The sequence below is a fragment of the Sparus aurata genome, chromosome 4, assembly GCF_900880675.1.
Source record: "Sparus aurata chromosome 4, fSpaAur1.1, whole genome shotgun sequence".
Classification (NCBI taxonomy): Eukaryota; Metazoa; Chordata; class Actinopteri; order Spariformes; family Sparidae; genus Sparus; species Sparus aurata.
In genome coordinates, this window is record NC_044190.1 from 30,471,479 (window position 1) to 30,497,431 (window position 25,953).

At 42.3% G+C, this 25,953-nt stretch overlaps 2 protein-coding genes and 1 long non-coding RNA gene across 5 annotated transcripts in view; 1 reads left to right on the top strand and 2 right to left on the bottom strand.

The window, feature by feature from the left end:
- Positions 1 to 1,069: 1,069 nt before the first annotated feature.
- On the bottom strand, positions 1,070 to 3,009 carry LOC115580545 (uncharacterized). 2 transcript variants are annotated; one of them, XR_003983869.1, is made up of 2 exons: positions 2,917 to 3,009; positions 1,070 to 1,428 (listed from the first exon to the last, which is right to left on the bottom strand). It is a non-coding gene; the product is annotated as an uncharacterized LOC115580545 (long non-coding RNA). The 2 variants fall into 2 exon arrangements; XR_003983870.1 differs by lacking the exon at positions 2,917 to 3,009 and adding an exon at positions 2,503 to 2,614.
- kif28 (kinesin family member 28) lies at positions 1,227 to 9,802 on the top strand. Its single transcript, XM_030415040.1, has 26 exons — positions 1,227 to 1,382; positions 1,507 to 1,557; positions 1,696 to 1,848; positions 1,930 to 1,965; positions 2,062 to 2,181; positions 2,863 to 2,970; positions 3,289 to 3,443; positions 3,517 to 3,628; positions 3,727 to 3,794; positions 3,976 to 4,118; positions 4,229 to 4,350; positions 4,476 to 4,566; positions 4,689 to 4,749; positions 4,957 to 5,080; positions 5,172 to 5,307; positions 5,383 to 5,501; positions 5,618 to 5,725; positions 5,833 to 5,925; positions 6,536 to 6,676; positions 6,780 to 6,850; positions 6,939 to 7,073; positions 7,278 to 7,444; positions 7,640 to 7,734; positions 8,024 to 8,156; positions 8,282 to 8,415; positions 8,931 to 9,802. The coding sequence occupies exons 1-26, from the start codon at positions 1,227 to 1,229 to the stop codon at positions 9,087 to 9,089; spliced, it is 2,991 nt and encodes a 996-aa protein (XP_030270900.1). The 3' UTR covers positions 9,090 to 9,802.
- Positions 9,718 to 25,953, bottom strand: part of LOC115580543 (frizzled-3-like) — a 30,556-nt gene continuing 14,320 nt past the window's right edge. Inside the window, exons 3-11 of one of the 2 annotated variants that reach the window (XM_030415038.1) lie at positions 19,310 to 19,506; positions 18,598 to 18,900; positions 18,117 to 18,279; positions 17,534 to 17,833; positions 17,039 to 17,290; positions 13,943 to 14,091; positions 13,584 to 13,698; positions 12,997 to 13,160; positions 9,718 to 12,882 (exon numbers count right to left, since the gene is read on the bottom strand). In XM_030415038.1, coding sequence (XP_030270898.1) covers positions 12,660 to 12,882; positions 12,997 to 13,160; positions 13,584 to 13,698; positions 13,943 to 14,091; positions 17,039 to 17,290; positions 17,534 to 17,833; positions 18,117 to 18,279; positions 18,598 to 18,900; positions 19,310 to 19,506 — 1,866 coding nt within the window. In that variant the 3' untranslated portion in view covers positions 9,718 to 12,659. The remainder of the gene's footprint in view (positions 12,883 to 12,996; positions 13,161 to 13,583; positions 13,699 to 13,942; positions 14,092 to 17,038; positions 17,291 to 17,533; positions 17,834 to 18,116; positions 18,280 to 18,597; positions 18,901 to 19,309; positions 19,507 to 25,953) is intronic. The other variant, XM_030415039.1, reaches the window with a different exon arrangement.

Here is a 25,953-nt window from a genome sequence, read left to right on the forward strand (position 1 = left end):
TAACATGATGGCAGAGAGCGCTTTGACTTGGCAAACCCTGTAACACTTAGAGAGGTGCACCGTGTAGTTTTGGAAAAGAAATACAAATTCAGAGAGGTAACATTTACAATATTAATACATGAATAATACAAACTGAAATATTAACTGGACATACAATATTTTTATAACTGAAAAAACAAGATGTCCTGAGAGATGAATGAGGTCCCTGAACGCTTTGTGAAGCTGGGTGGCTATTTATTACAATTATTTGGTCTCGAAAACCGACAAGGGATTTCTCTCCTCTGATTGAAATGTCTTCCCCAAAACGACTAAATAAACTATATGAAATTGTTTAGTCATTTGAGGACAGTTTTTTTAAATTCTCTTTTACTCTGAATATATTTGCAGAAGCATTCGAAGTAGCCACCTTGCTAGCATCAGGCAGCGTTCTGGGCACCTTATTACCATCTGAGGACATCTTGTTTATTCAGTTATGGAAACACTATCATTAACTTATAAATATCGTAGATGTTATTCCTACCAATTTGAATTTGTTTTTCCAAAACTACATAGTGCACCTTTAATCTAGTTTGTGTTTTATTAACACTCATACTACTGTTGAATATCACAACAAGTGTGAACAGGGCAGGATGGCTCTAACAAGCACAGGATGGTTGACCTTATACACATTTTTGCAAGTCTTTTCTGCAGTGGAAGGACGTAACTAAGTACATTTACTCAAGTGCTCTCCTCAAGGACAATGTGCAGGTTCTTGTACTTGAAGTGTATTTCCATTTTATACTACTTTAGAGTTCTATCTCAGTGTAAGAAACAAATATTGTATTTTTACCGCACTACATTTGACATTATTTACTAGTTACTCCACAGATTTGGATCATTTTTTCAAAATAAGTAATAAATGATGATGTATTATTGTAGATGAAACTACCCAGCAGTATGTAACGTGTGATTAATAAAAGTCTCACCTCTTTTTTCATTCAATCAGACTCTTACATAGTTGCTAATTGTACCCTGCTGTTGAGATATTCCTGTCAGTCTCTCTGTGCTTCTAAAGAGGAATTAAACAGTCTGACTTTCACTTCCTCTCATTTTACTTTAACAAATGTGGTTATGAAGACTTGCACCCTCACGTAGCTCCCTCTCTTTTATTCCCCCCTTCTCATCCTCGTTCTCTCCGTCCTCACATCCAGCGAGAGAGGGATGCAGGCAGCCGCTGTATTGTCTCCATGGTGTCGAGCTCCATCACCATCCAGGACCCACGGGACTCCCACAGCCGCCGCTCGTTCTGCTTCGACTACGCCTACTGGTCCCACAGCGGCTTCGCACAGGACCGCTGTGGCCTCTTCGTGCCTGAAGAGCCCGGGGGACGATACGCTGACCAGGTCAAGGGCCAAAGATTTCATTAGGTCCAACAGAACATTGTGAACCCTGTGTGTGACATGCAGAATTCATAGGAGGAGATCAATCTAGACAGACAGGAGCTCACAACATGTCATCTCTCCACAGGACAGTGTGTTCCAGGACCTGGGAGAGGGAATACTGGAGAATGCACTGCAGGTGTCAATCATCATATTAATCTGGAGCTTCATTCTCGTTTATGTCACAACAATCAGTCTTCTTTTGTTCTGTTGGCTAGAGCAATTTTAAGGTTCTTGGTCTGTCCTGATGGTGAATGTCCTGACCTGATGTCTGCAGGGTTACAATGCCACACTGCTGGCCTACGGGCAGACCGGCTCAGGGAAGAGTTACTCGATGGTTGGCTACGGGCCCAACAAAGGCCTGGTTCCTAAACTCTGCGAGCGGCTGTTTCAGGCCATCAGAGAGAACCAGGAGAGCAGACAGTGTCAGGTGAAGAGCGCGGCTGCACTGTCCAGACTCATGTGAAGGTTGTGAAACCTATGAATGTCTTTGCTCTTCATGTCTACGCAGGTCTTTTTCAGTATGTTGGAAATCTACAATGAGCAGGTAACAGAAGAGAAAAGCTCCTGCTTCCTTTTTTCTTTCTTTTTTTCTTTTCTGTGTGACACTTTGTTCATTTCCGCCTCCCTCCTCTCTGTCCAGGTGGTTGACCTGCTGTCTCGGGGGTCTCGCACTCCGGGGGGGCTCAGAGTCAGAGAGGAGCAGCAGAGAGGCTTCTACGTGGAGGGCCTCCGAACAGTCCCGTGTGAAAACGCACCACAGGTAAAGAGATGAAGGACAAAAACGCCTTTACATGCTGCAATGACGTCTGAGAGACGGTGACGAGGAGGCATATGAGTCTCCACTGGTATAAGATTAATTTGCCTCTAACTGAATAATAATAACTAATAGCTGAATTAAGTGTTGAAATGTACTGGTGAAGGTGTGAGTGTTTATTAATCATCGAATTATTATATAAATTAGGAGCCCTGAGAGGCAAGAGAGAAAAATAATTCTGGACATTTTAGATTTTTGCATTTTTATTTTATAACTTATTCAATTAAATTGAATTACATTACAGTGCAGGGAGAAATTAAAACTCACCTGGAAGGAAACATAAATGCTTTTAATCCCATGTAGAACATGTGGTGGTCAGGCACTTCCCCCTCTTGTGGCCAGAACGAGTATTACACAAGTAAAAAACCTTTTTTTTTACCTGCAGAAAATGGAAAAAAAAGAAAAAAATGTCGTACCAGTTTTTTTATTTTATATTCACCTACCAAACATTTTTTTTTCAAAGTAGAAACATTGAAAATAGAACACCAGAGTACTTTTTCTGACCTCTCAGGGCTTCTGTATAAAATAGCTACAAGGGATGTTTGGTGATATTTCTGTATCCTGTGTAAGTGTTTTTCCGTGTTGTGTTTGGAGGAATGAAGTTAAAGTGTGAAGCTTCAAATGTAGGTGGAGCAGCTGATGGAGCAGGGGACCAGGACTCGAACCACTGCCGCCACTCACATGAACGCCAACAGCAGTCGCTCTCACATGCTCATCATCCTCCAGCTCAAACAGGTAAAAAAAAAAAAAAAATCACTGCGGATGACATTGACACAGTTTTTCTCTGTCAGGTGACCGTCCTCAGGTCTCTTCTACGGAATTAGATTTAAACAAAATAATGCATTATTAGAAGAGTAAAACACCAATATTTTACACTATTTGACAAATTATTTGATTGCAAGTTCTAAGCTTTATTTTTGAAATGAGTTTTATGTTCTTTCAAATTCCTGTTTTTGTTTGACATTTAAGAAGTTTTGTTTGTTTCTTTTGGCACAAATCTAATTCCATACTCTTCGGGCATTTGTCCTTGATGTTACTGTGACTTCCTGTCAGATCTTCTCCAAAGAGAGCATCACAAAGCAGTCCAACATCAACCTGGTGGACCTGGCTGGCAGTGAGCGTCAGAGGTCGTCGGGGTCGGAGGCCGACAGACTCAAAGAGGGCACGGCCATCAACCTGAGCCTCACCACCCTCGGCAATGTCATCAGGTGTGTGTCTGGTGTTCACTTCTCCTTCAGTTTGGTGTATCAGTATTCTTCACACCCCTCTCCTCTTCTTCAGCGCCCTCGCTGATGTGGCGGTGGGGAAGAAGGTCGTCCATATACCCTACAGAGACTCAGTCCTCACCAAGCTGCTGCAGTCTGCGCTGGGAGGCAACAGTCGCACTGTCATGGTAACAGAATATACTGCTTACAGGTGCTGAGGTCTGTCCACACACTGGAAATACACAGATCATCATGCTGTTTCTAATTTTGGACACTGATTTGAAAGATTGCCACGCTGAGCCCTGCTGATATCTGCTATGAGGAGTCTCTCTCAACCCTGCGCTACGCTGAGAGGTACAACAAAACATTTACTGTCAGGTGGACGACATGAGACAAAAACACGCACACTCAAACTCTAAACTAATAGCTCATTGTTATTTCTGTGCCTCTTTCTCCTTCCCCTGTCTTTTCACTCATGTTCTCTACTCATCCTCACCTCCCACTCACTGTGTACCTACTTGCCTCACCTCTTTAGGGCGAAGCGTATCCAGAACCGAGCCGTGGTGAACGAGAGCCCCACCGAGCGTCTGGTCAAAGAGCTGAAGGCCGAGAACGCCAGACTGCTGCAGCGACTGAGCCGGCTGGGCCAGGAGGGCCGCAGGGCCAACGACGAGACCAGTAAGACTCAGACTCAGTGTAGAGGAGAGTTCAGCAGGTGGAGGTAGGATATGTCAACGTGTGTGTGTGTGTGTGTGTGTGTGTGTGTGTGTGTGTGTGTGTGTGTTCAGAGGAGCTTCGGCAGCTGCTGACCCACAATGAACTCCAGATTAGAGCCATTCAGACTCTGTGGGAACAACACCTGCAGGAGGCGCTGAAGGACTGGGAGCAACAGTACGCCAACATCACACAGGTACACACACACACACACATACACACAGGTACACACAGGTACACACAGGTACACACTCACACGCAATGGTGATGGCTTAGTGTATATATGCATCCTGGTGACTTCTCCGTGTTTCTTGCTGTCAGGAGAGGAGGATGATGCAGATGCATCCCTACATCCTGAACATCAACGAGGATGCTCAGCTGTCCGGCGTGGTCAAGCTTTTCATTCAGGAGGGTACGTCTGTCCGAATCTGTTCTTTTATAATGACAAAAATGTCTCAGTTAATTTCTGCTTTTAGAGGGAGCTAGATGAAAAATTTGATTTATTGCGTTCATTAACACTGTTTGGTGTCCCAGGGGAATGGGACATTGGTCTGTGTGACTCTTCCCAAAGATCCATCTCTATCAAGGGCTTAGGGTGAGTTTTCAGTGGATGTGATGTCATTGACTGGCCGTCCCTTTCACCTAGTGCATGCTGGGACTGCAGGTCCTGTGAACCTTTTGGAAAATAAAAGCATGTGACGAAAATTATTTGAATTACGAGTGTCTGGAAGAAATGCTTTGCCTTTCTCTGTGTCTTTGCTTTAACACACACACATTTATGTTTGTGTGTTTTGTGTGTCAGGATCCAGGAGCGTCACGCTGTCTTCAGAAACGAACAGCGCCGGGTCACAATGACCCCGCTGGAAGGGTCAAAGGTCATTGTCAATGGCAATGCTGTCTCCCAGACGACTGAGCTGCAGCACCTGGTGGGTCTCAACACACAGACGTTATGACTGTGCGTCATTGTCCACACACAAACACAAAGCATTTTTCTCGCTCTGTTCTGTCTCCCTGTAGGACCGTCTCATTCTCGGTTCAAACTGTACCTACCTGTTTATTGGTTATCCCTCTGAGAGGGGCGGGGACGACTGGAGCCGCTACGACTACGACTACTTCCAGTCTGAGCTGGCCGCAGCTGAAGGCATCCACCTGGGTGAGCAGGAGAGGACTGATTAAGTAGAGGAGGTATATTAGGAAGGAAACTATTGATGTATGTGTGTGTGTGTAGGTGAGTCCAGTGCCGGGTCCAGTCTGACTGACCCCAGCCTGCTGGCCGTCTTCTACGACTACATCAAACTGATGCCCATGATGGCTGAGGCCAACCAGATGAGCCAGGAGCTGAACAAGGTGACTATTATATTAAAATACGTTTCCTCAAATATCACATATTTTTTGTTTTCGTGGCATCATGTGTTCATAGTTATATACTAACATCTGCTCTTTGCTGCCTGCCATGTTTTCAGGGGGTGGAGTTTAAGTTGGAGATCAAGAATCTGGCACTGTCAGATTCAAAAGGTCACGATCTGAAGAAGGAGCTTGTCGTCAGGGTCACTGCTAAGGGAAGAAAACAGGTAGATCCTTCTTCCTCTCTGTCTTTCACGCAAAGTAGCTCGTATACTTCTGTGCAATTCCAGTCCAGGTCTGAATTTTTGTCTCTTTGTTCAAACTCCATCCTCAGGTTTGGATTTGGTCCAAGGCCAAGTTTGTGAACCGCAAATTCCTGATGGAAGATGTCTACCAGCAGCACCAGGCTGAAAAGAGCGGAGGAAATGTAATCCAGTGAAAAGAACATTACCTTTATTTAGCTTTTGGCACTTTTATCCAAATCAACGTAACAAAAGTGCATTACAACCACGTGGATACGTACACAAAACTGCAAGAATCATGCGAGAACATAAACTTTGTTCTTGCAACAATAAGAGATAAAGGAATTTTTAAAATAATTTTCTTTTATGGAGGATCTGCCCTGATGTCGACAGGAAAATGAGCGGGAATGCGTCATTGGTGTTTTTATTTCGGCAGTTGCTTCTTTTATTTTTTAGACAATCAGCAGGCCTCGTCATCAGCAGCATTTTTCAAACTACAAACTTATTTCAGAAACTGTAAACAAAATTGCTGCATTAGTGTATTATATAATAAATATGTAAAAAAAAAAAAAGGTACATTAAAGGAGTAGAAGAAGAGACACAACTTTATAGAGAGCGTTATCGTTCAATGCTTTTATTTTGAAATCCTTCTCCACATGGGAGGCCCTGCCGCTTGATGGAATCTGAGCCTGACTAAGTAAATCAGCACAGCCAACAGCAGCCAGCTCTACCACTGATAGGTTTACACTTCAGAACATTAACTCTTTGACCTGTCTCTGGTTGTGTTGTTGTCAGAGCGCAGAGGGGCTTTCTGCAGCTGCCTTACCCAGAGACAAAGACCCGTTCTGGGATCCTGTGGAGCCTCTGCTCCTGGGCACTGCTCACCTCTGGCTTCAGTCTTTGGCTTTCCGCATTCCACTAGAAGAGCAGCTTGAAGTAAAAACACATATATGTACTACACACACACACACACACACACACACACACACACACACACACACACACACACAAAACACATTGACATTCTCTTTTTCTGTAGGTGCTGGGGTCAGAGGGCACAGAGGAAGCCATCCTACAAGCACAGCTGGTCCCCTGCACCTCCACTGGGCTGTATGACACACACACACAAACCGTGAATAACACTAACAAACCCCACACATTAGTAGAATTATAGTAAATAATAATTCTCATCCTCCAGCCCTCTGGGTGAGGACGACATTCTGATCGACCCGTCTGAGTTGCTGGGTCGACGACTGGACTTCCAGCTGGTCCTGGAACAGTGCTGTGGCCTCCGCTGGATCAGAGAGGCCCGTAACAGAGGGGTCCAGATTGGGTGAGGCATATGAGGCTACATGTAGAGGTATGGAAGGTACTGAAGAAAAAGGTTTCTTGGTCATAGCGAATACTTTAAATGTGACATGACTCCATTGTGCTCTGTATTATCTGTTAAAACAAAACGTCATTAAAGAGAGAGAGAGAGGATCCACACAGCAAGAGTTCTCTGTAGTTCTTACATCCTGTTCCCCGATTCTGTCAGTTTCAGGCTGTTTGACTGCAGCCAGCCTCTGTACACTCCGGCCGTGTGGCACAACGTCAATCCTCTGTTGGATCACAGAGTTCACTTCGCCTCCCTCCACACCTCCCAGCGTCTGCTCGACTACCTGCAGAGCAGCGCTGTTGTGCTGGAGCTGTGGGGGCTGCAAGGTCAGGGTGAAGAGAAACAGGGATGATTGGGCACGACTGTCATTTCTACTGTACTCTTGGCTTAAAGTGAATACATAATTATAAACATTCCCTATTATGACTATAGTCGAGACATTATTATAGATGTACAACAGAGAAAATTAAAAGTAAGAGGTATAATTAAAGCTGCTGATAGGTGTTGGTTTTGTGTTTCAGAGGGTTGTACAGACCTGACATCATCCCTGGAGGGAGTGAGGATGACTACAGATGGAGTCTTCATCATGGAGGAGGCAGGCCCAACAGACACCGCAGTGAGTTTCATTTCTGTATTACCCACGTCAGAGATAATCCTTTCACTGTGACATGTTTCTAAAGTTGAATGTGCCACTTACATATTCCATTCTGCATTAACCGGACTGTAAGATCCGTATTAAGTTTGTGAAATCATAGATGAGAGGAACAGTAAAATGTGTTTCTTCATATTTATATTTAGGACATGAATGGTAATTATAAGCAACTTTTGTGCACAGCAGGGTGTCAATTCTTACTGTGATGATTTAAGTATAAATGTGTGTGTGTGTGTGTGTGTGTGTGTTGCAGCCCGTAGACTCCTCAGAGCTCAGTTGTTCGGTAAGAGCTCTTCAACAGGACCTGGAGGAACTGAAGAGCGTCAACGCTTCACTGAGAAAAGAAAACCACGCTCTGAGAGAACAACTCAACACAGCCAGGAATGGTAACGAAAAAATAACACAACTCACAAGCCGAGATCAGGGTCAATATGTTGCTGATTAAAACTGCATTTGTAAAATATTGAAAAGATTTAAGACGTCACTGATAAATGTGTTCTTTTTGTGTGAGGTGGGGAGAGTGTGCGCGGCCGGTCGGTGCGACCCAGCTGCGATGCAGAGTTCGCTCGCTCTCTCAAGGTTTTCTACCACAGCATGACCTCGGTCAGGGGTCAGCTGCAGCGCCTGCGCAGACACAGGCCCAGTGTGAGTATCCGTGTCTGTCTGCAGCATAAGTATTAGTGAGCATTACTACGGTGAGGCCTCGTGAGCGTGGTCCGCCAACAATAGATCTATAGAGAACAAAACACAATTGGGCAACACGCATATATTAACTGGCAGAAGAAAGGTTTTAGGAAGATTACAGTGAAGTGTTTTTTTTATGTTTTTCCTTCAGGCTTGGTATGTCTGGAATGTGAGTCAGACGTTAATTAACCTTCAGACATTTCAGGGACAAACTTACAAATGCTAATTTCACAAGGAATCATTGGATTTTTTTTAATATCAACTGACATAATCCTATTATTTATAATGAATGTAAGTTATTTCTAAGTTGGTTTCACTGCAGCAAAATCAGCAGTAAAACAAATGTGTGCAAGCAGGACAGGAAGGGGATTTTCAGGTCATGTATTTTACAGTCAGGGCTGCAGCACACCTGCTGCTTTTGTAGTGATTTTTTTGTATACAGGACATGTGTGATTAAGTGCTGCTGTTGTTTCCAGGAGGACTCGGACCTGCTCGGGCTGAGACTGTTTGTGGACGAGCAGAGTCGCCTGCTGAGGGACTTCTCTGAGAAGCTGGAACAAAGCGTCTCTACACTCAAACAAGACGTGGCCGCCATCGTCCGCCGGAAACGAGAACGGTCGGGAATCTGGTCTTGACTGCGTAACTGCTTTCTGAAAGTATCAGGTCGTTCGTTCTTTATTTTACAAAACACCAATGAATGAATTCTAATGTTATAAGTGTGTTGGGTGAAGATAATCGAATGTGTTAATAAAAAAAACCAACAACTTTATGCCACTAGTGAATCTGCTGAGGACGTTAACTCACTGAACAGAATTTTTACATGTTGTTATTTGTAAGTTTCACTGAAAGCATAACAGCTACTTTTAACTTGTGTTTTATGTTGATGACTAAGATGAGTTACATTACAGGATGAGGGTACATTACAGTTTCAAATAAATGATTTACTGACGGTAAATTAACACAGTCAGCTAATGTTGACAGTGTTTTTTATCACAAGAGGAAGAGAACTATTTACTTTAAATGCATAAACTTCCATCAGTTGCCCAGTGGAGATTTTCCGTGAATAGATATTGACACATTTAATGTAAAAGTACATTATCTGAACCGGATACTCATTTCAGCAGAGAACTTGCTCATCTCTCGTAAATGGGTATAATAATCTGATGCCCGAACCACCAACGACATCATCACCTGGTGAGTTAGAAACTGAGTCAACAAGAATAAACACATTCGTCGAATGTCATCACAGAATAACAAAATCACTGAAGACTATAAAAAGTTTATTAGACTGCATGTAAGAGAAGTCATTACAGTCCCAAACTGCAAATAAATTAAAAGGCAAATACAACTCAAGTTTCAGAATTCACAATATTATTATGCTTTTGAGAAAGTGTCATGTTGTCAAGCTACTGCGGTTCACTCTGAAGCTGAATCACAGTGACACATTGGAAACATCTTCCTGTCTCACTGTTGGTTTACTGATAACGATGGTCACAGACTGAGGTGAACGAACAAGAATGAGATATTCAATAGCTGAAAGTTAAAGACCAGGGATTGTATAAACACATCTCTTGTTGTAATGTCAGATTCAGAGGTAAAAGCACAATGGTTAATGTTTGTAAGCAGTCACGATGTACAGAGTACAGACAGTTGCTGTAGGTCCAAAAAAAGATCAGCGTGGGCACATTTACAGGAGAGGCAGAAGGCAGATGTGAGGCAGATTAGTCATCAGAGAGGATGATAGGAAAAAAAAATCTATGTACAGCAGATACGCAGGCAGACAAGCTGACAGGAGGGAGTTGGTCATGAGAAATTTAAAACAGGTGTAGACAGGCGCACATAATCAGACAGCCGGGAGGAGAGAGGCAGCAGTGAAAGGCTAGAGAGTCAGCTAGGTACAACTGAAGAGGTAGACTGGGTAAACACAAAGCCAGCTGCGGAAGGGACGGACAGCTAGCTACACATATCAGACTGATGAACTGCGTGTGAGAAGGCTGAGTCAATTAAAGTCTGTTTGTTTTGAACCTAATTTTGTTCAGATTCTCCAGGAATAAGCACCTCTATTTTAACTGATTTTTCGTGTCGAGTCCATGAATATATTTTCCACTTTACAAAAAGCACCCGATAATGTGTGTGCGCAGGTACAGAGAAGGCTGAGGGTACAGGTGAGGTAGGTTAATTGGGTCTTCGGGGATTGGTGACAAAACAAACTATAGAAAAACATTTACGATAAACACACTTCCTGTAACATTTACTGAAGCAGAGACACTACAGGGGTGAATATGGTAAAAAAAAATTAGATATTCCCATTAAACTCCTCAAGTTCATGACTTAAATTAAGACGAGCATTTTTGTATTCAAAGTTTTCAGGTATTTTATGTTGAAATATGCAAATGAGGGTATTACATTAAATGTGTGCTAATTTGCAAACATCTCCAGAAAAGGAATCTGAAGAAAAATAAAACGCCTAAATGTGTATTTTGGACATTTTCTTTCTGGTAGTATGATAAAAGAAAATAAAAAAAGTGGATGCTTTCACCTGCAGTGTCTCGCCTTTAACATAAAATAACGTCAGAGAAAAAAATGAAGCCATACACAATTAGCGAACATGTCATTTTCTACAGTTTCACTGCCAATTCTTTGCACCTTTTTGGGTAAGTCAGAGTGCCATATATGAACAACACAACAAACAAACATGAGCAGAGCATGTACAATAGCAGTTTACAGTAGGTACATATCTATGTACAATTACATAAAAAAAGTACTTCCTCTCTAAAACAACCATCGTTCAGCTCGTTTCAGAACAGAAGCGCTGTTATCGTTTTATACATTTAAATTTCACTCTGGTCTATGCAGCCATGAGGCTTGACTGCAGTAATTGACTAGTACCTGAATCTGAGTTACAGTACTCTGGTTATTAGTCTGTTTATTTTTGGGATTCTCTGACATAGACTGGTTGACTGACACCTAACTGAATATGTAATTGTCTTAGTAAACCGTCATTTTGCCTGTTTCCAAAGCTGCCGTTTCTATCTGTTGAGCAAATGCCTCTGCAGAGAAGTCAGTGCTAACATGGTTTTAAGAGGCCAAAAAGCTGGAAAATATGTGCGCGTGTGTCTGAGTGCACACACATTACTCCAGCACTTTCACCTTATCGTGTACATATTATATCCTACTCTGACACAACTTTTTTACATTCTGGGTTACAAAAGTTTTCGTCTTTAAGCTGCCTCCATCAGGTTCTTCACCAGTAGAGGGAGGCATTGAAATTTAAACACATATGACCACATATGACCACATGTGTCTGTTTCTCACTCACTCTCACACACACTCACAAGATGAAGCTTTCAGCGGCAGACAGACAATTTTCACAGTATAAAAATATTTCACTAAACCACAGAGAGGTCCACAATTTCACATTAGGCCCATATTTGTTGGCCTCTGAAGCCACACAGAGATGAACATCACTCATTAAGAGCAGCAGTCCAGAACAAACAAAGACTGGGAATAATGTCTCAGTCGGCAAAAGAGAGGGAGAACCGTATAAGATTGTTACGAAAGCAATACTCGGCAGTGTTCACATACCTAATAATATTCATGTAGGTCCTGAAAGATGGTGAGAGATCAGGATTAGGAGACAATGCCACCCCACTGGTCACGGTGCTCTAAAACAAACTGGTGTCCAACCTTCAAACCCAGGATCTAATGAACATACAGAGTACACCTGCAGTCCATGAAGCGTGATTTGTCTTGTCCTTTACACTTTTTCAGTGTTTCCAATCCAGTGCTCTGAGCAAAACCAAAATGATCCCTGAATAATGTCAGCATCACTGATGTCACCACACATCTGAGGAAGTTTGTTCTGGTTGGCTCAGTCCGTTGAGTCAGGCATTCATCTGCTGTGTCAATTTAAATGAAGTAAACAAGCTTGTCCGGCTGACAGTGAAACTTAACTGGATCTATGGAAGATCAGTCAAGTTCACAGGCTGAACCTGTTTAAGCCTTTAGCCACACGGATTACAAATGATCAGCGAGGAACTGACGTCAGAATTCACCACGACAGCACTCACTGATACAGTCTCCGTCCCAATAGAGGATAACACTTACACACTGAACAAACAGGTGTGTGTGCTGGAGGCAAAGCTTCCTTTAAAAGGCATCAACAGCATCCTTACAAGAGTTTTCTGTGAGGCTCCTTGCTCCTCTCAGGCGCTGGTGCCTTCATTCTCAGCAATTTGGCTGTTGCTCGCCGTTGTTCCGTGGGTGACGAGCGTAGGTGGGGCCTCAGATATGTCCCGCTGGCTGCCGTGCCTCGAGTGGCTGTCTATCTGATGGAGGCTGCTGTGAGTGGAGAGCGGGTGGTTGAGACGTGGCATGCTGCCATGGAAACTGCGCTCTTCTGTGCCTCGGTAAACCACAGTGTCACTCCTGAAAGAGGAGGAGGAAAAAATAAAAAAAGATGTGAGAGGTAAGACTTGGTTTCATCTAATTCACAATTTCTGACAGGCAAACAAACAGGAAGTCACAGATTTCCCACTCTACCTGTCATCACGAGTGCGGCGCAGGCTGCCATGGTAACTGGCTTTGCTGTGGACGCTGCTGGCCTTGCTCCTGGTTGAAGCGGGGTGGCCGTGGTGAGTTCTGACTGGTTCGTCGAGGTCGTCCAAAACAGCCAAGTGGGTGGAAGAGGCGTGAGTAGAGGTACCCTACAGGAAGCATTAAACACTGGTTGAACACAGGTTTGCCCTTAAATTTAAACAGTTCAGATTTCGAAAACACATTGAGAACTGTTCATATTCTGTAGCTGCTTTCTCCAACACTTCACTGGGGATATTGTATTGAAGCCTCAGTCTCAAGTTGGGCTAAAATTTGACAGAACCAGTTGTGTTCAGATACGGGCCTAGTCTGGACTTAGTTCTTGTTATCCTTCAGCCTATGCAGGATTCACAGGTCAGGATTTTTTCATCTAAAATGGCTCTACAGCCATTACTGAGCTACTACGAAAAGCGCAACAGGAACTACAACTAGTGATAATACTCTTGCATATTGCGTATATTACTCTTATACAAATAGGATTACCACGATTACTTTTCCAAACTGCATCATCACTGCCATCTTTGCAAGCCTACCTGAGTGGATGTTCCTCTGGACTTCCTAATGATGGGGGTGTTGGGTTCACGCAGCAGAGACTGGGCAAAGTCTGGCTGCTCCTGCAGCACCTGACGAGATTCATTCACCCCACTGCTGCAGAGAGAAAAGGGTGAGGGGAAGCACGGGTAAGAGGTTTAAGAATGAGAGACAAGGGAAGGTTCAGGGAAAATAGGGAGTTTAAGGAGGAGGCAGATGGAAAATAAAATGTGAAATGATATAATACTATAAAAAGGTTTGCAGTACATGTGATCTCACAAATCTGTTTTAACTCTATTATTGAAAGTGGCCTAATAAGCATTCATAGAAGGCCTAAAAGTTTTCAATGATCAAGTCTTACTCTTTGCGTCTGCGGCCATGCAGGAAGCTGGCCCATTCGAAACAGGTCTTCTTGCTGCCCACCCAGAAAACAGAAGGGATCCCCACCACCAACATCATCAGATATTTAATTAGGAACAAAACCATGGCTGGCCGGCTGGTCTGCTCCACCTAAAACGAGAACAGAAATACTAAATATTAATACCACAATTATCCAATCAAGACAAATGAGAAAACAGACTAGTATTAAAATAAGGAACTCTAGGAAAAATACTTTCTCAACAGTAACACAGTAAAGAAAAATAAAATGCTTTGGATGCCACTGAAACGAAAGAGGGGAGGTAATCCTTGGAAACCCCAGCTGCTTCAGCAGCTGAACTGCAGCTGGGATGTACAGCAATTGCTGTCTCCTCAGACGGCCTTCATCTTTGATGCAGGATACAGAATTTCCCACCAGAGGGCAGGAGATTACAGCAGTTGTGTAAGGCATGGGAGTAGGAAGTATGGATGGTTTAAAGATACACTCTCCTTTTAGAGAAACCAAATCGCCAAAGTTTCTCTTTACTTATTGTTGAAGTTTTTAAACAAAATTCAGGATTGTGAGTCACAGTCGTTCTCCCAAAAAGTAATGAAATATCAAACACTCTGTGATTGCTGTTTAAAAGAAAGTGCTGAGGTGTGAGGAGTGATCTTTGGGCAGCACAAAAACAAACACAACAAGTGTTTAGTGAACAAAAATTACACTGAATTCACAAGTAGAATATTTTATAAATAGACAAATATGGGCATTTTATGTTTTGTTTGTTTTTGGATGAGTTTTGATGGACATGGTAGTCAAGTGGATAATGGCTGGATTTCCATTTTAAGAGAACATGTTTTTAAATGTGTGGTTCCTACATTTAAGTCATTATAAATCAGAGAATCACTATGGTAACAGGATAACAATATATTACATGGACTAATACCAGTTGCTGTTTCAGATTGAGGACCTACAAAGCAGTTACAGATGCTATTAACAGCACTTAACACTCACAACATCTCCTGGTGGAAGAGCACTTTTACAAAGCTTAGGCATCTCTTGCTTTTGAAAGAACCAGTACCCATAAGAATAGGCATGTATTAATAAGCTTCAGGCTGTCTTGCCCAAAATGAGATTAAATCTCTCACATTTAGGTCCTGACATGCAATAAGAAGCCCTGGACCTTCAGCAAATTACCACCCACACACGCAGACTAAATAAAGTCACTTGAACTTGAACAATGCCCACAGAATCTCCAATTATCCAAAAAACATGCAACTGTACCCTCTTACACGCACAAACATTTGCATGCAAAACTCCCTCGGGTCAAGATCATATGACACATAGCAATATTGAAATTCCAGTGCTACAACAGGTCATAAAGGGGGTCCGTCTTTGTGAGCGCACACACACACACACACACACACACACACACACACACACACACACACACACACACACACACACACACACACACACACACACACACACACACAGAGCTACAGACACATGCATGCACACATACACTAACAAGTAACTCAAGCACTTGCACCTGCCTCCACCCCCTCTCATATAGCCTGTCAGTCACAAATTAGCTGACACTTTCCTATCATAAACACTCAGTGACAGCACTCAGCTTTAATAATCAGGAAAATGGAAACATTAACAGATGAAAAGCTTTTTTTGTCTTGTGTAGTTGTGTGCATGAGAAGGAAAGCAGTGGAGCGTGTTTTTGTCTGCATTGTGCGCATTTAGTTATTAATTTAGCACCAGACTATATAAAGCACCACACTCCCACCACTCTTCATAACCGCTACAATGACATTATAGAGTACAGGCAGCAGAGCATGACTGAGCAAGCCCTGAGAGAGAGAGAGACACAGACAGAGAGCAGACGGAGCACACTCACTGAAAGAAAGAAAGAAAGAAATAAGTGTGTGAGAACCAGCAGAGGGGCTGGAAGACAAAGAGACAGAGAAACAGAGTGTAACACAGAGATGGCAGCTTTGTGCTGAGTTGGTCTGAGAGGTGTATTAGTTGAGCTAATGATGCATACTGCGCTCTGCTCCCCCAACCACAAATACTTACTCAGTACTCACTCGACCACACACATGTGAAACTGCCAGCTCACTCTGCTCACTAAAGGGTTACTTCACTTTATTACAATTTGGGAAAGGTTCTTGGGTTCTTGTAAGTTTGCCCATTATTTCCACTTGTAATATGACCACTGTATTCAAGTTGATTACTAAGATCAGGGACAGAGTAATTATGAAGGAGAAAAACAAGAACCAAGTTATTACAACTTGAAAACAAATCTACAGGTAAGTCGAACGTATTTGATATAAAGGAAACTGAGGCAAACAGTAAAATGATAACCTGACTGTCCATTGCAGTTTACAGAACCGTTACCTGGTTTAAATTTTATTTAGTATGTCTGTAGAAGCATCCTGTGCCCTCATTGATCCTGGTATGTTTACTACTCTCTGATACGCAAATATACAAGGTATCCAAGAAACCTAATGAGGAGAGAAAACCACAGTGGGCACCTGGTACTTCACCCCAGCTAACCTAAGCAGTGTTGAAACACACACACTGTGTGTGAGTGAGATACAGCGGGAGATCAGGGGGAGTTTGCATGCTGCAGCTTGAGCTGTGATAGAAATACAGCAAGATATCCTGTCACGAGTATAACTGTGTTTGTTTTCAATGTCCAGCTGAGCTAACATGCAGATCCTGAGGAGCCACCTGTTTTCAGATGGAAAGTAGAAGAACAGCTTTGATGAGCTACTCAACAGGTGTTTTTATCTTGTGATGTCTTGGGAATTAACAAGGTGATCCAAGAATACAGTTACATTACAACTGATCATAACTTGACAGTTTTCATATTTGCTCCATGATAACAGGTAGAGAATCTATTAACGCCTCACTTTGGACCGCTGCCTGTTAAACTTTTCTCTGCAAAAACGTTGGCACAAATGAAATACATCTGGTGAAACATACTTCGTCTTGCAAACATATGAGCATTACAAGATCTCCACACACACACACACACACACACACACACACACACACAGATACAAACGAATCCTCTCTCTCTACCTTGTATGGGCAGGGGATGTGATAGCGCCTGCAGTTCTCCTCCATCCATGTGGTCTCCCAAATGGTCCGGTAGGTGTGTTCATACAGGTAGCACCCAATCACAGTCAACAAGGGGGCCAGGTAGAGCACTGAAAACACTCCCATTCGGATCATGAACTTTACTAGTTTGGTCTGGTTCTCCTTTTCCAGAGGGATCTCCATGCGCACCCGGTTCAAAGCCACAATTCCTACTAACAGGAGAGAGACACCCACCTGTAGAGAGGAAGATGAATGAAAAGCCATTGACAGATGCACAAAATTAAAATGACTGATTATTTTTTGACGACTGACACAGGCCAAAAGACTGTCACCAATCCATTTACTAATCTATCCATGTAGCCATAACTCCAGCCAACAATCCACTCTTCTATCGTTTCATCCACCCAGCCATCCATCCATCGACTCATCAACTCTTTCATCCACCCGCCCACTCATTCATCTTCCAACTGTACTCACCGCCACGTTGAGGCAGAGCGGTGCCAGAACAAACCACCTCAGGGCGTCTATGTCATACAGCCCTATGAAACACACTCCACTGATCCCATCTCCTTCAATTTTGTTCAGGGCCAACAGGGTGACAGTCAGGGCCCCTGGGAGCCCCCAGGCAATGGCGTGGAAGAGGAGGGCTTTCTTCTCAATGGCCTCGCTGCCCCATTTGGGGACGGCCGCCAGGAACCAAGTGATTGTCAGTATGACCCACCACACACTGCCGGCCATGGTGAAGAAATACAGGACCATGAAGAACAGGGTGCATACCTGAGAGAGAGAGAAGGTGCACAGAGTTTTAATCAGGCAGGAGAAGATGTGAGCACATCATGAAAAGCTTTGTTTGCCTTGGGGTTGAGAGAATTTACAGTCAATTAAACTCATTTTACTGGGGTTAATAAAACCTACATTTTGAGTTGTCAGTTGTTGTTCAGGCATGTTTTTGATTGCTTCTTAAACATCTATCAAATTCATTATGATTAATCATGTGAGAATAACTGGCTAAGTGGGTTTATTCACAGTGTCTAAGAAATTTTAGAAAATAGATTCTCACCTTGTTGTGTGAGCCCTGTGTTATGGTTGAAGCTCTGAACTGGGCAGGGCTGACTGCGTTGCACGCTACCCTGTCTTCCAACAGGAACCCCAGAAAGAAAACAAGTGACACCATGACATAACACACAGCGTAGAAGATGATTGGCCGCTCGGGGTATCGAAACCTACAAAAAAAGAAAAGAAAAGAGGAACAGATGATTTATTTTCCCTCTGTCAAAATGTTTTTTCTCAATGAGTTTGAAGTTATGAAGTTTCTCCTAAACTTCTAAGGGTCTAATGACAGAAAATATCATTGGAAAGCCCACTGAGGGGGTTGTGATTGTGAGTTCAGCTTTTCATATAGCAATTGATTTGATTTGATGATAACATTACAGTATATACATTTTTTATTACTTTAATTTCACAAGCGATTTTTGTACCCAGGTCAAATGTGTGCAATTTATTCATTTTGAAAGTGAGCTGACAGAATTAGCCGTTCAAACCTGGTAACATCAATGAGAAACGTCAGGAAGGTAAAGAGCGTTGCAGACAGACAGACGATGGAGACGACTCCTATGAAGTAGCGCATGAAGGTGAGCTCCTGCTGCTTGAAGAACATTGAGGGGCACGGGGCAGAACAGTCCTTCCTGCCCATGAACGTGTAGCCCAGGTCAGGGTCCAGCTTGAGCTCTCTGGGGCACCAGAAACCATAATCTCTCTGGACAGTCATGGAGGATTGCTCAGTGGGGTCAGAACTTGTCACCAGGTCCTCTGGACGAGGATAGGGCTCGTCACAATCTGGGAACCTAGGAAATAAATCACTGAGTCAGATCATGTAGTTTAATATAAAACAGATACATAATTCATAGATAGATTTGAATATGAAGAAAGCGGAACTGATAGATAAAAAAAAAAGTGAGCTGAAAAAGATGGGAAGGGAGTTCTATGTAGATAAGGTGACAGCGGAAGAAAGTATGAACAGCGGTCTAGAGTTAGGTTGGCTTTATGTGAGGCAAGAAGAGAAGAAGAGAAGCAGCAGGTACAGAAACAGTGCAGATTTGAGGTATATGCAAAACACATACTGCAGGCTCAGTCCCAGTAAACACAGTATACTGTATATTGCTAATAAATAAATAAACCAAAAAACAAACAAACAATAATATTACCCGCTGTATTTTGGCCGGCTTGTCAATACTCTGTAATAATATCACACACCTGCTACACTCCATGTCATCTGGCCAGGCTACTCCAAATATTTCCATGAGTTTGTGACACTCATCCTTGGCCCGCTGGCAGAGGGTTCGACACGGCATTGTCACCTGGCCGTACTCTGTGCACACCGGAGTGTACAGGGCGCACAGGAACATCCTCAGGTCAGCGCTGCACACCAGGTTTACCATGGGATGGAAAGGCTGCAGGGAAACAGAAACACAAGGACAGAGTTTTTAAATTCAGGTCTGAACCTGCCAGAGCACTACGACATGAATGGAAAGCATTGGCTAAGTCAATACAGTGTGTCTTAGTCATACAGTGGTCTCAAATCTCTATTCCAAACACCCACATGTTTCATCCTTCCAATGTTATATCATAACATCAGTGGGAACCAGCTTGACAAGTCTGTCATGCATGTGGGAATGAGACGCACACACCGGCTCAGGAAAACGTTAACTGCTATCAGTGGCACATATTGAGAAGGCTCGTATTTAACCTGAAATAGCCATCAAAGAGAATGGAGGGAGTGTCAGAAGGAGGACGAATGTCTTCTAACTCCTCCGCTGCAACTTATACTACTCAGTATTCCATCAATATTTAGAAGCTCATGAAATATGTATAGCGGCCATCATGTTACCAAACATCCCTTTGAAGTAAGGGACAGCAAAGACGGACCTCTGAAGGTTGAACCGCAGCCATGTGTCGATACGCTGAACAAACAATCAACAGGCCTATCCACACATTCAAGATCATAGATTCAGTTCCATGCAGGGGCAGTCTAAAGGTTAAAGACTCAGGCGTGTGACCTTCATGCTGCTGGTTCAAATCCCCAGAAATGTGAGTGATTGAAGGGATAAAAGGCACCCTGAGAGCTAACTTAAACAACTACTGCTGACATATCACTGAGTTCAAGTAGGGATTCTGTGTGATCATTTCTTTTATATCTGAAATTCTAAATGAACACACTGATGCACCCCTTAATTGTCACAGGTCACTCAAGCAGGTGGCTACTCTGCTCACACTGTCAGGTGAAAAAATTGTAGTTTCACAGAAATTAGATCAGGACTTTAATACCAAAAATGCACATTTTATAATATATGCTGAGATTTGTGAATGTGAGTGACTGAGTATCTAACTGTTCTCTCACTCTAGCTCAAATCACAGCCTAGTTTGAGAGCTTCATATGAAAAGAGAACAACTATAGCTGTGTTTCCAGCATACAATGAACCCGTGCTTAACCCGCTGTAACTGTACCTGATTACTACTGTACATTGCTCTTAAATTTAGGCAGCAGTTTTTACTGACAGGCTTTTAGGCAACCCTTTTTTCAGTAGCTGGGAAACAGTTGAGTGTGGACTTAACTCTTGAGAAGTCTGTCTCTGGGAAAATTTGGGATGACAAAAAGAATCTGGTTTGTCCAGTTGACCAATCGGCATCAGATAAGTGTGCGAGGTACCTCAACATAAGGGTAACGAAAAAACAGGGCAGCACGAAACAGTTGTTTTGGGACCATCCACTACATTCAAAAATGGAAATGCAAAAGTAATCGTTCTAACTGAACTGATGGTCTTATGTTCTGATGAGGATAAATGCCAAGAGACAGGGTCTGAATGGGTTGGCTGGAAAACGCTTCAAATCTATTTAAAAAGACTTCGTTTTCAGTTTAGAATATTATAGTGAACTGCTCAGCCTGAAATCTTAAACATATATAACCGTACAACATATTTTATTGATGTGCTCATTCATCAGCAACTGTCAGCAACATTAGCCTTTGTGCACTGCTGCAAAGTGACGTGTATTTATTCAGCTTTTTAAAAGTTCGTATCATCTGGCTGCACTAAAGGCCATATTTCAGAGAAATCAGAGCAGAACCATGAGAGCAATGAATGGAGGCTAGAGCAATGAAACAAAACACTTTGCTTGATCGCACACAACACTATACTACTACATGTTTATGTGTATGTGTGTGTATAAAAATGTGTACATGTGACACAAAACAGTGCACTTACATTGATTGCCTGCAACAAAAGCTACAGTATATGCGTATAGATTGTATGAGTGCATTCGTGCAAATATCCATGCATCAGTGAACGTGTGTGTGTGAGTGTGTGTGTTTTGTGCATGTTTCTGTGTGGAATCGGGCCTGGTGAGTATGTTTTGATCGTTCTGAATTGCTGCGTTCTAGATCTGCACATTGGAGAGATGTTCCACCAGTAAATGGGTGCAGCGGTGCATGACCTGCGTGACACAGTTTTGAGTATTGCACACACCCACATACACACACATACCCTACTCGGCTTCATTCAATAATTCACACATTTTACAACCCATGCTTTTTTTTTTCGTAGTGTGTGATCACGCAAGGCTTTCTGTAGTAGGGATGGATAAAGACAGGAACTCCATCAGCCTCCATTGAAACCTAAACCTAATAATTCAATTAGAATCGCAAATGAACTGACTAAGCTATGTGCTAATATCCATAAAATAACTTTCATTAAAAATTCAGCTCTCAATTTGGATTAAAGGAGAGTAAGTCATTGGTTAATCTCTTAGAATGTTTCGAACGAGTTCAGTTTCATTCGAGGAGATGATGACATGAGCAGTTCAGATGAAGTTCAGTGTGCCCTGGATTTGAACCACAGAATTCTGAATAAATAATTACGTTTGGGTGTTGAGTACTGATTCAAAAGAACAATCTTTATATGTATAGTGGTATAGTGAAGAAATGGCAGGAAAGTGGTGCTGATTCCTTAACAACTTTCACTGAGATTCCTTATAAGCCAACTGTACAAGACTGTGATTATAGGACTCATCAGAATCATATTTAATCACTGTGATTAAACTCCTGAGTTTGGTCCTGGCCACACTGGTAACGAATCAGACACATTTCATATTTACACCTGAAATGATGAAGACTGTAAGAGTCACCATGTAGCCACTGAAATCCCAGAGTTTAGACATGTTCTTCATTAAAAGTAGTGCAGCAAACCAGTGAAAGGTTTATGATGTGATATTTTCTTAAATTGAACATTAAACTTAGTGGAGTGGCCAATAAGTATATATGTCAATAACAACTGGAGTCAAGCAATAAAGAGCAGGAGTCTGCTGTGGCTATCATTACCTTACAAGCACTGACGGTGGGCAGATGCAACATTGTTTGATACATCTATTCGTTAAACTCTCCATTCTAGACTTCAAAGTGTAGTGTGTGCATGAATAAAAAGACAACACTATCACTATAATCATTTGTCTGCTGCAAAAGATCAAGTAGGATCTGAAAGTCTCAAAATCTGATGCAGGCATTACTCTGAAAAATGATCCCTCTCTGTCCGCCTCACTCTCTCTCTCGCTCTCTCTCTCATACATCTGCTATGAGCCGGAGGCCACACTTAACTGAATGGTAGTAGCTTTCTGCATGAGTGTGTCTCACTACAAGTCAGAATGGAGTCTTTCTTCATGTCTTCTCATACTACCTCTACAGTCTACACTGACTATGCGTGTGACATCCATTTTGGGTGTCCCAATTCTGCCCGTCTCTCCTGTGCTTGCGAGGTTGCGCATTTGTGCATGTGTGTGTGTCATTGTTCATGTATTCTGTGTGTGTCCCAGTTATCATGTTTCCTGGTGTGGAAGTCTGCAAGGCTCGTGTGGATGCACAAGTCAACGCATGTGTGCAGTGGCCGAGTGCAATTATTCTGACAGACAGGGCAATTGCCCCCCATCTCCCACCGCAAAGAGAATATTGATATTAAGTGGCCTAACTGTGCCACCCAACGAGAGAGAGAGGGGAGGGGGAATCACGATCAGCTTTCCACAGAGGACGACCAGAGTGAATTGTCTGGCATTTTGTAGTTTGTTGTGATGGAAGAGCAGGGAAAAGAGAGCGGAGAAACAAACAAAACCTAGCCAGAGGGCATGGACTGCAACTCAAAGATTCTGTGCATCAGCTTCTCGCAATGGATCCATCTCTCCCTGCAAGTTTCTCGCTTACTTTCACATAGGCTTAGCCAATGTGTCTCATGAAATTCAACCTTTTTGCTTCACTGTTGTTGCATTTACAAGGCACTGCCATGACTGAGCAAAATAACTGAAGCAAAATGTGTTATTTAAAACATAATGTTTGCAGCAGCAGGCAAACGTGAAAAAACATTGGTCTTCACTTACTATCCATAAGTAGTACATGACCACTGACTGTTCAGAGCTGCAGTCAGCTGTGTGGGAAAAATAGTGTTCCTTCATAAATAGCAAGCGGTTTGTAATGTGTCCTTAATAGCTGTGTATCCATTTATCATTAGCGATCAAATATTTTTTACAGCAGATAATTGGGTGAATGTTTTTTATACTTCTTAAAAGTTACAGCAAACCATGGGCTTCTCATTGTGAAGACAGACCGATAATAGAGAGTAATAATGCAAAAAAAATGCAATGGGGCTTCTGAGCACATTTGCATGCTAGAGTTAGCATGCTAACATCTTAAATGCACTGTGACATGTATAAGTTGTCAACATTATGAGTATTACTGTACTGATGTAATAGCAAATGTGAGTTAATATGATAAGCTGCATTTATCTGTTTTTCTACATTATATAATTTATCATGGCACAACAAAGTCATGGCTGCAACAGTTTCTAGCCCCCAACAGGAAAGTCTGTTGAGGTTCGTCTCAAAATAAAACTGCCTTTGGACATTAAAGCTTTCAGCACAATCCACTGTGATGAATTACGCTTTTTCTGTTTAACTAAAACTCTCGTCAAATTAAGTGCAAAAAAGTAAAAACTAAAATAGCACAGTAACTTTTATTTTAGCTTAGCGAAACCAAACATAACGCAGAAAATTAAATCTGCAATTATCATAAGGTCATCATCATCACCACATGCTACCAAAACACCATCCATCATGCAATGCTGCGACTTGACGTCCCTCCCCAGATAGCTTTAAAGTGGTATGAATGGGGGCTTGACCTCGGCAATTTGGCAACTATATTTGTGAGAACCATTTCAGAGAAGCATTTTAATGTTACAAATTCATCTTACATAAGTGTTTCCATTACAGCATGAGTGCTATTCATTCAACTGCTTTGTAGAGAAATGTATCATGACCTGAGCCATCACAATGGTATAATGGAGTGTGGAGAGTGTTTCCCTATTATATCAAGTTATATCCTTAAAAGGGTCAATAATATACTCAATAATTACTGTCTTTTGCAAATATTCTTTACAATATTTAGGAAAACAACACTGCATTTGGATAATTAACTTGGACATTTTTTTTCTCAACAATAATAGGAAAATAGATATTGATAGGAAATTGTTAGATAACCTAAACCACAGATGGATGAAAATCAAATTTAAAATTAAATCAATGATTTATTCGTTTGCGAGCCTGTGATGAGCAGGCAATTGTGAGCATTCAGAATGAGAAACAGGGTGGGTATTTTGACACACAGGAAAATGAGAAAAAAGCCCCTGACTGGTCCACCTCTTGTTCAATAGAGGGATTAAGTTTCTTTCTCTTTACTCCCTCTCGGCAAAGAAACCGAGGGGGAGGGAGGGAGGAATAGAGGGAGAAAAAACTTCAAGTAAAAAAACTAACAAAGAAAAACGGAAAGAAAGACAGACGGAAAGAAAGAGGCATATGATTAGCAGTCACGTAATGCAAGTAAATACGCTTTTGGCAAACGAGAAATAGTTCCGATAACAGCTGTACAGTTGGCAGTGCATTCAACATTAAAAGCACAGGAGGTGCTGCATGTGAAAACTTTTTGCACGAAAGCTTTTCTGGTTGAATAAAATGTTTCCTCAAATGTCCTGTTTAGCGGGTGTGTTGAAGATTAAAAGAAACATATGATATGGTAACAATACGACTTAAACTGCAGTCATCAGCTAGCAGGTTAGTTTGACAAAAGCTGACATTTTTCTAAGGCCACTAACTTCTAACTTGACCACAAAAAACACAGATGGCAGATTCAGCACCACAAAGTTTAATAGCTCCAACTAACTCTTAAACTAATAGTTAGTTTACTAACTACTACAATTTTTATGTTCTCCTCCTCCCTTTGTCCCATTTTACTCTCCGCACTCTCTCTCTCTCCCTTCCTCCTTGTCTCCCTCTCTCTTAGAGGTTATAAAAGGGTGTGGTTACATTGATTTGGATTCAGATCCAAAACAAGAAAACGTGTAATGGTTTCTGGGCATATGTAATATCGTTACGTACTATAGCCTCTTTAGTGAGTGGGTGGTTGTGTGTGTGTATGTGTTTTTGTGTGTGTGGTTTGGTGCTTTGAACAGTTGTAGAAAATCCAGTTAGCCAACTCTGCAGAGACTCAAGCACATTGTCAAGTGTATGAGAAGAAGGTGGAGGAGGGGGGGAGGAAAGGGAGGCATGGAGGAATAAAGGAGAAAAAACTGGAGTGGAATGGAGAAAAGTTTTCCCGGTGGATTAGAGAGTCAAATGGATTGGAAGGAGTGTTTAGAGTGTGAGAACCTGAAACGGACACACACACACAGAGGCTACACATACACACACTTCCTGAAACTGTCACCAGCTTTGTGTAGTGGTCAGATCAAGGTGACAGGCTGTTGGGTCTAAGCCTCTAAAGAAACAGCTCCTGAACTGGCAGCAATGCCCGATTCAAAACGTTTTTTGAC